Source organism: Eleutherodactylus coqui, chromosome 8 (assembly GCF_035609145.1).
Source record: "Eleutherodactylus coqui strain aEleCoq1 chromosome 8, aEleCoq1.hap1, whole genome shotgun sequence".
NCBI lineage: Eukaryota > Metazoa > Chordata > Amphibia > Anura > Eleutherodactylidae > Eleutherodactylus > Eleutherodactylus coqui.
In genome coordinates this window covers 146,238,529-146,251,678 of record NC_089844.1, presented here as the reverse complement: position 1 = coordinate 146,251,678, position 13,150 = coordinate 146,238,529, and the positions used below count along the sequence as shown (strand labels likewise).

At 37.8% G+C, this 13,150-nt stretch overlaps 1 protein-coding gene across 1 annotated transcript in view; it reads right to left on the bottom strand.

Annotated features, from left to right (window-relative positions):
- Positions 1 to 13,150, bottom strand: part of LOC136576968 (testis-expressed protein 2-like) — a 65,060-nt gene that overhangs the window by 5,413 nt on the left and 46,497 nt on the right. Inside the window, exon 9 of the mRNA XM_066576641.1 lies at positions 1,040 to 1,174. Within this exon, the coding sequence (XP_066432738.1) occupies positions 1,040 to 1,174 (135 nt within the window). The remainder of the gene's footprint in view (positions 1 to 1,039; positions 1,175 to 13,150) is intronic.

Here is a 13,150-nt window from a genome sequence, read left to right as displayed (position 1 = left end):
GTGTTTAGCAGGCGACCTTGCGCCCAGCCGGCATCTACGTGTATCTGCTTTCTTCTTTTACTGGCTGTACTATGGATGTTCAGCATGGCAAGCCATTGGACATGCGCTATGCAGTTTTTTTCTTTTTTAATCCCGGCTTTTGCTGGGCGGTTGCTAGGCAATGACGTGGGTACATCATTGCGGAAGGGCCTCGGATCGGGCGACTTCCATTGAATTTTGGAAATCCGCATAAAAATACAGCATGCTGCAATTTTTCCTCCGCAAGCGGAAAATCGCGATTGATTTCTGCTCATTTAGAGGAAAACGCATTTTGCCATAGCATGCTATTGGTGGTATTTGCTGTGGAATCCGGAGGTGGACGCTTGCTCCGGATTCCGCAATGCAAATCCGCCTGTGTGCAGCTGGCCTAAAATGAGAACAATTGGCTTCTACCTCATTGTGCGTTTTTTTTGCCTTCTTCTGGATCAACATTAGGGGATAATAGGTTCAACTGGATGGACGTGTCTTTTTTCAGCCTAATATACTATGTTATTAAGGGTTAAAGGGCTTGTGCCAAGGTAGGAAGTTACCCCCCATCCACAAGACAGAGAATAACTTTGTGACTGGTGGTGATTCAACCGCTTGGATCCCCACTGATCCCGAGAATGTAGGTCCCGAAGGAGCCCACATGAATGGGATGGTGGTTGCGCATGTGTACTGCTGCTTCATTCTTATCAATAGGAAGACCACAGATTGCAGAATTCAAGCGCTCAGTGATCTTTGGCATTCCTACAGAAATGAATGGAGTGGCAGAGTGTATGTGCCATTTATGTGGGGACGTTCTCTAGATCGGTGGGGTCCAGCTCCTTCAAGGTTATTTGTGATTCACTCTACCTAGGGGTGTAGCTATAAGGGTTGTAAAGGTAGCAGTTGCTCCAGACCCTTGTGAATAATGGAACCCACATAAGAAGACACCAGTATTATAAATGTCACATGGTAGCTGAGGGGTTCTGTTGCAGATGTTGCGCTAGAGCCCATGAGGTTATGCCGCTGACTGCACCTTTCAGCATTATTGGGGTTGGCTCTGTCTCCTACGGGTGGCTCTGTGATGGTAATCTCTTCATCCTCTGATGAGCCGGCACTGGAAGACTCCTCATCGCTATCGGTAAAGATCCTGGATCTTGGCATTTTTGCCCTGAAATATGCATAAAACAATGTGATATTTGGTTAAAAGCTACTGCTATCTAGTGGCTGGAAGAGGTATTACACAAACTACATCCGTGCAATACAAAACCAAAAGAAAAGTATTATAAAAGAAACAAAACATATAGATCTGCTGTGAAGGAACATGGTTTTATGTAACACTAAAAATCTCTAAATAGCCGCCATCAGGAACATGAAATTACCTCCAAACAGATATTGGTAATCTATAAAAAAGCCAAATGAACATAATGCACACAGTGCGCCGAAGACAAGCTATTTCTTTTCATCATCCAACTCAATGCTGTCTCTTTACTTAGTAATGTATAGTTGCACAGAAAGTACTGGAGCTCTGATGTAGCAGAGCTGTGTTTGTCATTCGGCACTACTAAGTGATACCATGAGGTCTTAACTGTGGTTTTGCATAGGACTGCAAGTAACAGCAATATACAAATACATGTTCCTTTTTCAAGCATATTTCTGCAGGGAAAGAGCACATATTGAACTAATTACATTAATTGTCCATTTCAATAAATGGGAGCAGAGTTACATGTTTTTTTGCATGCGCAATGCACACAATTTGCGTGTACAAAATGTACAGTAAAACATGCAAATGTGCGTTTAGATACGCTTACGCCCGTGTTTCATTTTACCACAACAGTTGAAAGGGAATCTGCAGGCATGATGTTACAGAGCAGAAGGAGCTGAGTAGAGATGAGCGAGCATACTCGCTAAGGACAATTGGTCGATCGAGCATTGTCCTTAGCGAATATCTCCCCGCTCGGAAGAAAAGGTTCGGCTGCCGGCACGGGTGACAGGTGAGTAGCGGCAGTCAGCAGGGGTGAGTGGGGGGAAAAGAGGGAGCGAGAGATCTCCCCTCCGTTCCTCCCCGCTCTCCCTGGCAGCTCCCCGCCCGCCACCGGCAGCCAAATCTTTGCTCCCGAGCGGGCAGGTATTTTCTAAAGCTGAGCAGACTGATATATGGTTTTACTAGCTGATATACCCGGCTTCGCCCGAGTTAATTTGGTACTGGTGTTTATCTGGTGTTCACACGGACAATCTTATGAAGTCGTGGTTACTTTAGATAAATGCATTTTGTTTTGCTCAGAAGATAACTGTCTCATATTTTGCGGGGTACAGATATGTTATTAGTTACATAACATAGGAATGGTCATGCCAAGTTTGTGCAGTACAGATGTGTTATTAGTTACATTAGATAAGGTCACTTACTTCCTACTTATGCATAGGTTTAAATAATCAAGTTGCAACCCTTTAAATTTCCAATGTTTAGTACGCAAAGAATGGTGATGGCAAATTTCACATTTATGCGGTAAAAATGTAATTATTTGCTGCATCGGGAAGTGAGAGAATTAGATTCCGTACGTAAAATTTGGACGCTAATTCTTTTGCCCTTAGATTTGAATAATCGAGTTGGGACCCATTAACGTTTCCTATTTTGGACATAATCAATGCTCGTGCCAGATTTCAAGTTTCTATGACATCAGTAAGTGAGAGAATTAGATTCTGTACCTAACATTTGGACACTAATTCTTTTGCACTTAGAATTGAATAATCGAGTTGGGACCCCTTTACTTTTCCTATTTTGGACATAATCTATGCTTGTGCCAAATTTCATGTTTCTATGACATCGGGAAGTTGGAGAATTAGTGGCGAGTGAGTCAGTCAGTCAGTCAGTGAGTGAGTCAGTAAGGGCTTTCGTCTTTATATATATAGATGGAAAATAATTCAGTAGAACTTGTATTTTATTCACTTATATCTCTGCACATTCCAAGTTGAACAGTCCAATGGGTGGAGCTATCAGTGATTGACTGTACATACAAGAGACTCTGTCAATCACTGATAGCTCCGCCTATTGGACTTCTTTCCAAAGCTTCTTTTACAATGTTTTTCTCACCAGCACCAGCTGTGTCTTGGGTTTCCATCTGCTATGCAGAAAACTGCACTGGGACAGAAACCTGGAAGGAACCGGGATGGGACCATTTTGTTCAATATGTGAGACAGAGACCTTTTTGGTCTTTGTTCCACATGGTTTCTGTCCCTGTTAATCTTTTTAGCTGGACAGAAAACCACCATCTTAGTCCAGAAGATGGAAACTTAAGATAGAGCCAGTGCTTGAGAGATACATAGATTATGAAAAGACCCTGAGAAGAATTTAAAAAAAAGTCTCTAGAGACGTTTTATTCACTCAAATTCTTTAAAATTCTGTCCAGCCAATTCTTAGAAATACATTTCTGCTCAGGACATGGCAGCCATTCACTGGCGTAACTATAGGGGATGCGGTTGCACCCGGGCCCAGGAGCCTTAGGGGGCCATAAGGCCTCTCTTCTCCATATAGGGAGCCCAGTACTATGAATAAAGTATTATAGTTGGGGGCCCTGTTACAGATTTTGCATTAGGGCCCAGGAGCTTCAAGTTACGCCTCTATTGGCAACCCCTATTGCAGCTGTAATGGCTGCACTTGTGGAAAATCAAAGAAACAGCTATGTACATTAGAAACAGCTAAAAGAGAATAATTCACTGTCTTATATATTCTGTCATGGCCGGCCTTAGCTACATGCGACCCATGTGGTCACACAGGGGGCTCCAGGAGGATGTTGGCTGGTGGTGATCGTCCCTCTGAAGTCCGGCTGGCAAGATGATCCTCTTCTTCCATGTGTAATTACATGAATCATCTTCCTCCTAGCTCTATCTCCTCCCTTCAGATGTTCTGAGGAACCGTTATCAACCCACCAGGGCCCTCAAAACACAATTGCTTAATTCTAACACTGTATGTATGTTATGAACTTGGTTTTGGTATTGTATCTAAGTACCTATATGTATCTATGTACTAAGCTTGGTTCTGGTGCTGTATTTTATATAAGTTGTTTCTGGTGCTGTATGTATAGACTAAGCTTGATCATGGAGCTGTATTTATGTACTCAGCTTGGTTACTGTGCTGTATTTAGGTTATGAGCTTGGCTCTAGTGCTGTATTTATGTTATGTTTGGTTCTGGGGCTGTATTTATGTACCGAGCTTGGTTTTAATGCTGTATTTATATTATGAGCTTGGTTCTGGTACAGTTTTCATTTCTGAAGCTGGGTATACTGCTATCTTGCTGCCTTCTGCACAAGAACAACACAGGCAGACTGGCTATCAATTGAATATATACATTTTTCTTATAATGGGGAGGGGGGCACAAATTCCATACAGGCCGGCACTGTATATTCACTGGGGAGGTTTTGATTTCAGGTGAAAATGTCATTTAATTCTGAAAGTCGCCAAAGCGTTAAATGAAAAATCAAACTCCAGTACATTTGTGCCCACATTCTGGACTTTGCTCTGCAGACGTTTCACAAGAACTGTTTTTGCTGTGTCTTCTGCACATGTTGCTATATTGAGTGTCCTCATGTGACAAGTACGGCCTCCTCCCCGCTGTGTTCCGAAGTCGCGGGGTAAAACATGTTCTAGCACTTCTCTTAATTATCCATTTCTAGCTGAATCAGGCGGTTCCTCAGCTCTGCGCATTGTTCTCGACCTGACAGAGTGACACTTACAGCCTCCTCAAACTTTCTCTACTCTTCCCAATTTGCATTTTCAGAGTACAGAATGTTAAGAGCCCCTGTGAAGGAGGGGGGGACGACACATTACCCGCCCCTGCTATAGTCACCAGTGCCGCCTGCACCAGGGCTCACAATGTGCAGCTGGGTCGTCTACTTCAACTCTTAAACCGACCATAAACTGAATGAATTTCTAGAACGACAATTGATAATGACAATATTGTGGCCTTTGTGGCAAGTAAAATGTCTAAAAGACTGCCAGGTGTACAGACCCCCTACATCTATGGTATCACTGACCTTAAAGTCCTTAAGGAGCTGGTAGGCTGTAATCGTTCCGTGTATTTAGGTGGTCACTAAATCGGTTTTCCCAGCATAAACATTGCTAGCATACTGATTAGATATGAAGGATCAGAGGAGGTGTTTCACACCAGTGGAAGCGTGTATCAGCGAACTGTGGGGCTGCACACCAGTGGAAGCGTGTATCAGCGAACTGTGGGGCTGCACACCAGTGGAAGCGTGTATCAGCGAACTGTGGGGCTGCACACCAGTGGAAGCGTGTATCAGCGAACTGTGGGGCTGCACACCAGTGGAAGCGTGTATCAGCAAACTGTGGGGCTGCACACCAGTGGAAGCGTGTATCAGCGAACTGTGGGGTTGCACACCAGTGGAAGCGTGTATCAGCGAACTGTGGGGCTGCACACCAGTAGAAAGCGTGTATTAGTGAACTGTGGGGCTGCACACCAGTGGAAGCGTGTATTAGTGAACTGTGGGGCTGCACACCAGTGGAAGCGTGTATTAGTGAACTGTGGGGCTGCACACCAGTGGAAGCGTGTATTAGTGAACTGTGGGGCTGCACAGCAGTGGACGTGTATCAGTGAACCGTGGAGCTGTGCACCAATGAAAGCGTATATCAGTGAGCTGTGGAGCTGCACACCAGTAAAAGCGTGTATAAGTGAGCTGTGGAGCTGCACACCAGTAAAAGCGTGTATAAGTGAGCTGTGGGGCTGCACAGCAGTGGACGTGTATCAGTGAACCGTGGAGCTGCACACCAGTGAAAGCGTATATCAGTGAACCGTGGAGCTGTTCACCAGTCAGACTGTCGACCTTTGCACAGTTGCAATGGTGCTACTATAGATTAGTAAGACTGTAGCACTGTATTTATATATAGGGTCAGTCTAGTGATATGGATTAGTCTGTTGCAATTCTGTTTTCTCTTTGGGGATAATAGTGTTAAAAACTAAGCCTACTAGGTAAATCCCACAGATGCTGCAGCATACCCCCTTGTAGGTTCTCTAGATTAACCGGTTAACTCTTTCTCATCTGGACTTCTCGGTTCACACATTAGTCATACATTATACATAAACCATAAGAAGCCGCCCCTGAGAGCAAAGACTAGACTGACCATTCACCATTGACCAGAACTATGAGCTCAACATTACAAGGGTAAATGGTAGGAAGATCCGCCCGCACATCTGTGATCATCTTATGGCCTAATTAAAATTAGATGAAGCAGAAGGTCTAATTAAGCTGACACGCGCCATCTAATTAATTCCAGAAAATTAAAGCTTATACAATCCAGTGTTTAATGTGTCTGTGAGAGCTAAAACCGCAGTGACAGGTCTTATTAATCGGGTGAGAAGATTACATAATGACACAGGGAGGAGGCGTACTGGAGCATCACACGATAGAAACACCGCCTTAGATTAAGGGTCCTTTCACACATGCTGTTTTGGTGCAGGTTTGAAGCCAAAACCAGAAACAGATTAAAAAAGTGAGAGAGAGAATCTTTCCAAAAGAATTCCCCACCCTGATTGGCTGTAAGTTATGTATTACTATAAACTGCAGCTTGTTCATCTAACTCAGAGTGCAGCTCCAATCAATCAGTTATGCTGCAAAACGTCTCCATGCCGTCCTGTCCGTAATATAGTCATATTAGTTATATTCTTGTACATAGGGGCAGTATTATAGTAGTTATATTCTTGTACATAAGGGGCAGTATTATAGTAGTTATATTCTTGTGCATAGGAGCAGTATTATAGTAGTTATATTCTTGTACATAGGAGGAAGTATTATAGTAGTTATATTCTTGTACATAGGAGGCAGTATTATAGTAGTTATATTCTTGTACATAGGGGGCAGTATTATAGTAGTTATATTCTTGTACATAGGAGGCAGTATTATAGTAGTTATATTCTTGTACATAGGAGGCAGTATTATAGTAGTTATATTCTTGTACATAGGGGGCAGTATTATAGTAGTTATATTCTTGTACATAGGGGGCAGTATTATAGTAGTTATATTCTTGCACATAGGGAGCAGTATTATAGTAGTTATATTCTTGTACAGAGGAGGCAGTATTATAGTAGTTATATTCTTGTACAGAGGAGGCAGTATTATAGTAGTTATATTCTTGTACATAGGAAGCAGTATTATAGTAGTTATATTCTTGTACATAGGGGGCAGTATTATAGTAGTTATATTTTTGTACATAGGGGCAGTATTATAGTAGTTATATTCTTGTACAGAGGAGGCAGTATTATAGTAGTTATATTCTTGTACATAGGGAGCAGTATTATAGTAGTTATATTCTTGTACAGAGGAGGCAGTATTATAGTAGTTATATTCTTGTACAGAGGAGGCAGTATTATAGTAGTTATATTCTTGTACATAGGAAGCAGTATTATAGTAGTTATATTCTTGTACATAGGGGGCAGTATTATAGTAGTTATATTTTTGTACATAGGGGCAGTATTATAGTAGTTATATTCTTGTACAGAGGAGGCAGTATTATAGCAGTTACATTCTTCTACATAGGGGGCAGTATAATAGTAGTTATATTCTTGTACATAGGAGGCAGTATTATAGTAGTTATATTCTTGTACATAGGGGCAGTATTATAGTAGTTATATTCTTGTACATAGGAGCAGTATTATAGTAGTTATATTCTTGTACATAGAGGGCAGTATTATAGTAGTTATATTCTTGTACATAGGGGGCAGTATTATAGTAGTTATATTCTTGTACATAGGAGGCAGTATTATAGTAGTTATATTCTTGCACATAGGGAGCAGTATTATAGTAGTTATATTCTTGTACAGAGGAGGCAGTATTATAGTAGTTATATTCATGTACAGAGGAGGCAGTATTATAGTAGTTATATTCTTGTACATAGGAAGCAGTATTATAGTAGTTATATTCTTGTACATAGGGGGCAGTATTATAGTAGTTATATTTTTGTACATAGGGGCAGTATTATAGTAGTTATATTCTTGTACAGAGGAGGCAGTATTATAGTAGTTATATTCTTGTACATAGGGAGCAGTATTATAGTAGTTATATTCTTGTACAGAGGAGGCAGTATTATAGTAGTTATATTCTTGTACAGAGGAGGCAGTATTATAGTAGTTATATTCTTGTACATAGGAAGCAGTATTATAGTAGTTATATTCTTGTACATAGGGGGCAGTATTATAGTAGTTATATTTTTGTACATAGGGGCAGTATTATAGTAGTTATATTCTTGTACAGAGGAGGCAGTATTATAGCAGTTACATTCTTCTACATAGGGGGCAGTATAATAGTAGTTATATTCTTGTACATAGGAGGCAGTATTATAGTAGTTATATTCTTGTACATAGGGGCAGTATTATAGTAGTTATATTCTTGTACATAGGAGCAGTATTATAGTAGTTATATTCTTGTACATAGAGGGCAGTATTATAGTAGTTATATTCTTGTACATAGGGGGCAGTATTATAGTAGTTATATTCTTGTACATAGGAGGCAGTATTATAGTAGTTATATTCTTGCACATAGGGAGCAGTATTATAGTAGTTATATTCTTGTACAGAGGAGGCAGTATTATAGTAGTTATATTCTTGTACAGAGGAGGCAGTATTATAGTAGTTATATTCTTGTACATAGGAAGCAGTATTATAGTAGTTATATTCTTGTACATAGGGGGCAGTATTATAGTAGTTATATTTTTGTACATAGGGGCAGTATTATAGTAGTTATATTCTTGTACAGAGGAGGCAGTATTATAGTAGTTATATTCTTGTACATAGGGAGCAGTATTATAGTAGTTATATTCTTGTACAGAGGAGGCAGTATTATAGTAGTTATATTCTTGTACAGAGGAGGCAGTATTATAGTAGTTATATTCTTGTACATAGGAAGCAGTATTATAGTAGTTATATTCTTGTACATAGGGGGCAGTATTATAGTAGTTATATTTTTGTACATAGGGGCAGTATTATAGTAGTTATATTCTTGTACAGAGGAGGCAGTATTATAGCAGTTACATTCTTCTACATAGGGGGCAGTATAATAGTAGTTATATTCTTGTACATAGGAGGCAGTATTATAGTAGTTATATTCTTGTACATAGGGGCAGTATTATAGTAGTTATATTCTTGTACATAGGAGCAGTATTATAGTAGTTATATTCTTGTACATAGAGGGCAGTATTATAGTAGTTATATTCTTGTACATAGGAGGCAGTATTATAGTAGTTATATTATTGTACAGAGGAGGCAGTATTATAGTAGTTATATTCTTGTACATAGGAGGCAGTATTATAGTAGTTATATTCTTGTACATAGGGGCAGTATTATAGTAGTTGTATTCTTGTATATAGGGAGCAGTATTATAGTAGTTATATTCTTGTACATAGGAGGCAGTATTATAGTAGTTATATTCTTGTACAGAGGAGGAGGTATTATAGTAGTTATATTCTTGTACATAGGAGGCAGTATTATAGTAGTTATATTCTTGTACATAGGAGGCAGTATTATAGTAGTTATATTATTGTACAGAGGAGGCAGTATTATAGTAGTTATATTCTTGTACATAGGAGGCAGTATTATAGTAGTTATATTCTTGTACATAGGAGGCAGTATTATAGCAGTTACATTCTTCTACATAGGGGGCAGTATAATAGTAGTTATATTCTTGTACATAGGAGGCAGTATAATAGTAGTTATATTCTTGTACATAGGAGACAGTATTATAGTAGTTATTTTCTTGTACATAGGATACAGTATTATAGTAGTTATATTCTTGTACATAGGGGGCAGTATTATAGTAGTTATATTCTTGTACATAGGGGGTAGTATTATAGTAGTTATATTCTTGTACATAGGAGGCAGTATTATAGTAGTTATATTCTTGTACAGATGTGGAGGTATTATAGTAGTTATATTCTTGTACAAAGGAGGCAGTATTATAGTAGTTATATTCTTGTACATAGGAGGCAGTATTATAGTAGTTATATTATTGTACAGAGGAGGCAGTATTATAGTAGTTATATTCTTGTACATAGGAGGAAGTATTACAGTAGTTATATTCTTGAACATAGGAGGCAGTATTATAGCAGTTACATTCTTCTACATAGAGGGCAGTATTATAGTAGTTATATTCTTGTACATAGGAGGCAGTATTATAGTAGTTATATTATTGTACAGAGGAGGCAGTATTATAGTAGTTATATTCTTGTACATAGGAGGCAGTATTATAGTAGTTATATTCTTGTACATAGGGGCAGTATTATAGTAGTTGTATTCTTGTATATAGGGAGCAGTATTATAGTAGTTATATTCTTGTACATAGGAGGCAGTATTATAGTAGTTATATTCTTGTACAGAGGAGGAGGTATTATAGTAGTTATATTCTTGTACATAGGAGGCAGTATTATAGTAGTTATATTCTTGTACATAGGAGGCAGTATTATAGTAGTTATATTATTGTACAGAGGAGGCAGTATTATAGTAGTTATATTCTTGTACATAGGAGGCAGTATTATAGTAGTTATATTCTTGTACATAGGAGGCAGTATTATAGCAGTTACATTCTTCTACATAGGGGGCAGTATAATAGTAGTTATATTCTTGTACATAGGAGGCAGTATAATAGTAGTTATATTCTTGTACATAGGAGACAGTATTATAGTAGTTATTTTCTTGTACATAGGATACAGTATTATAGTAGTTATATTCTTGTACATAGGGGGCAGTATTATAGTAGTTATATTCTTGTACATAGGGGGTAGTATTATAGTAGTTATATTCTTGTACATAGGAGGCAGTATTATAGTAGTTATATTCTTGTACAGATGTGGAGGTATTATAGTAGTTATATTCTTGTACAAAGGAGGCAGTATTATAGTAGTTATATTCTTGTACATAGGAGGCAGTATTATAGTAGTTATATTATTGTACAGAGGAGGCAGTATTATAGTAGTTATATTCTTGTACATAGGAGGAAGTATTACAGTAGTTATATTCTTGAACATAGGAGGCAGTATTATAGCAGTTACATTCTTCTACATAGGGGGCAGTATTATAGTAGTTATATTCTTGTACATAGGAGGCAGTATTATAGTAGTTATATTCTTGTACATAGGAGACAGTATTATAGTAGTTATTTTCTTGTACATAGGAGACAGTATTATAGTAGTTATATTCTTGTACATATGGGGCAGTATTATAGTAGTTATATTCTTGTACATAGGGGGCAGTATAATAGTAGTTATATTCTTGTACATAGGGGGCAGTATTATAGTAGTTATATTCTTGTACATAGTGACAGTATTATAGTAGTTATATTTTTGTACATAGGGGGTAGTATTATAGTAGTTATAGTCTTGTACATAGGGGGCAGTATTATAGTAGTTATATTCTTGTACATAGGAGGCAGTATTATAGTAGTTATATTCTTGTACATAGGGGGCAGTATTATAGTAGTTATATTCTTGTACACAGGGGGCAGTATTATAGTAGTTATATTCTTGTACATAGGGGGCAGTATTATAGTAGTTATGTTATTGTACAGAGGAGGCAGTATTATAGTAGTTATATTCTTGTACATAAGAGGCAGTATTATAGCAGTTACATTCTTCTACATAGGGGGCAGTATAATAGTAGTTATATTCTTGTACATAGGAGGCAGTATTATAGTAGTTATATTCTTGTACATAGGAGACAGTATTATAGTAGTTATTTTCTTGTACATAGGAGACAGTATTATAGTAGTTATATTCTTGTACATAGGGGGCAGTATTATAGTAGTTATATTCTTGTACATAGGGGGTAGTATTATAGTAGTTATAGTCTTGTACATAGGGGGTAGTATTATAGTAGTTATATTCTTGTACATAGGAGGCAGTATTATAGTAGTTATATTCTTGTACAGAGGAGGAGGTATTATAGTAGTTATATTCTAGTACATAGGAGGCAGTATTATAGTAGTTATATTCTTGTACATAGGAGGCAGAATTATAGTAGTTATATTCTTGTACATAGGAGGCAGTATTATAGTAGTTATATTCTTGTACATAGGAGGCACTATTATAGCAGTTACATTCTTCTACATAGGGGGCAGTATAATAGTAGTTATATTCTTGTACATAGGAGGCAGTATTATAGTAGTTATATTCTTGTACATAGGAGACAGTATTATAGTAGTTATTTTCTTGTACATAGGAGACAGTATTATAGTAGTTATATTCTTGTACATAGGGGGCAGTATTATAGTAGTTATATTCTTGTACATAGGGGGGTAGTATTATAGTAGTTATAGTCTTGTACATAGGGGGCAGTATTATAGTAGTTATATTCTTGTACATAGGAGGCAGTATTATAGTAGTTATATTCTTGTACATAGGGGGCAGTATTATAGTAGTTATATTCTTGTACACAGGGGGCAGTATTATAGTAGTTATATTCTTGTACATAGGGGGCAGTATTATAGTAGTTATATTCTTGTACATAGGGGGCAGTATTATAGTAGTTATGTTATTGTACAGAGGAGGCAGTATTATAGTAGTTACATTCTTGTACATAGGAGGCAGTATTATAGTAGTTAGATTCTTGTACATAGGGGTGCAGTATAATAGTAGTTATATTCTTGTACATAGGGAGCAGTATTATAGTAGTTATATTCTTGTACACAGGGGGCAGTATTATAGTAGTTATATTCTTGTACATAGGGGGCAGTATTATAGTAGCTATATTATTGTACAGAGGATGCAATATTATAGTAATTGAATTCTTGTACATAGGAGGCAGTATTATAGTAGTTATATTCTTGTACATAGGAGGCAGTATTATAGTAGTTATATTATTGTACAGAGGAGGCAGTATTATAGTAGTTATATTCTTGTACATAGGAGGAAGTATTATAGTAGTTATATTCTTGTACATAGGAGGCAGTATTATAGCAGTTACATTCTTCTACATAGGGGGCAGTATTATAGTAGTTATATTCTTGTACATGGGAGGCAGTATTATAGTAGTTATATTCTTGTACATAGGAGACAGTATTATAGTAGTTATTTTCTTGTACATAGGAGACAGTATTATAGTAGTTATATTCTTGTACATAGGGGGCAGTATTATAGTAGTTATATTCTTGT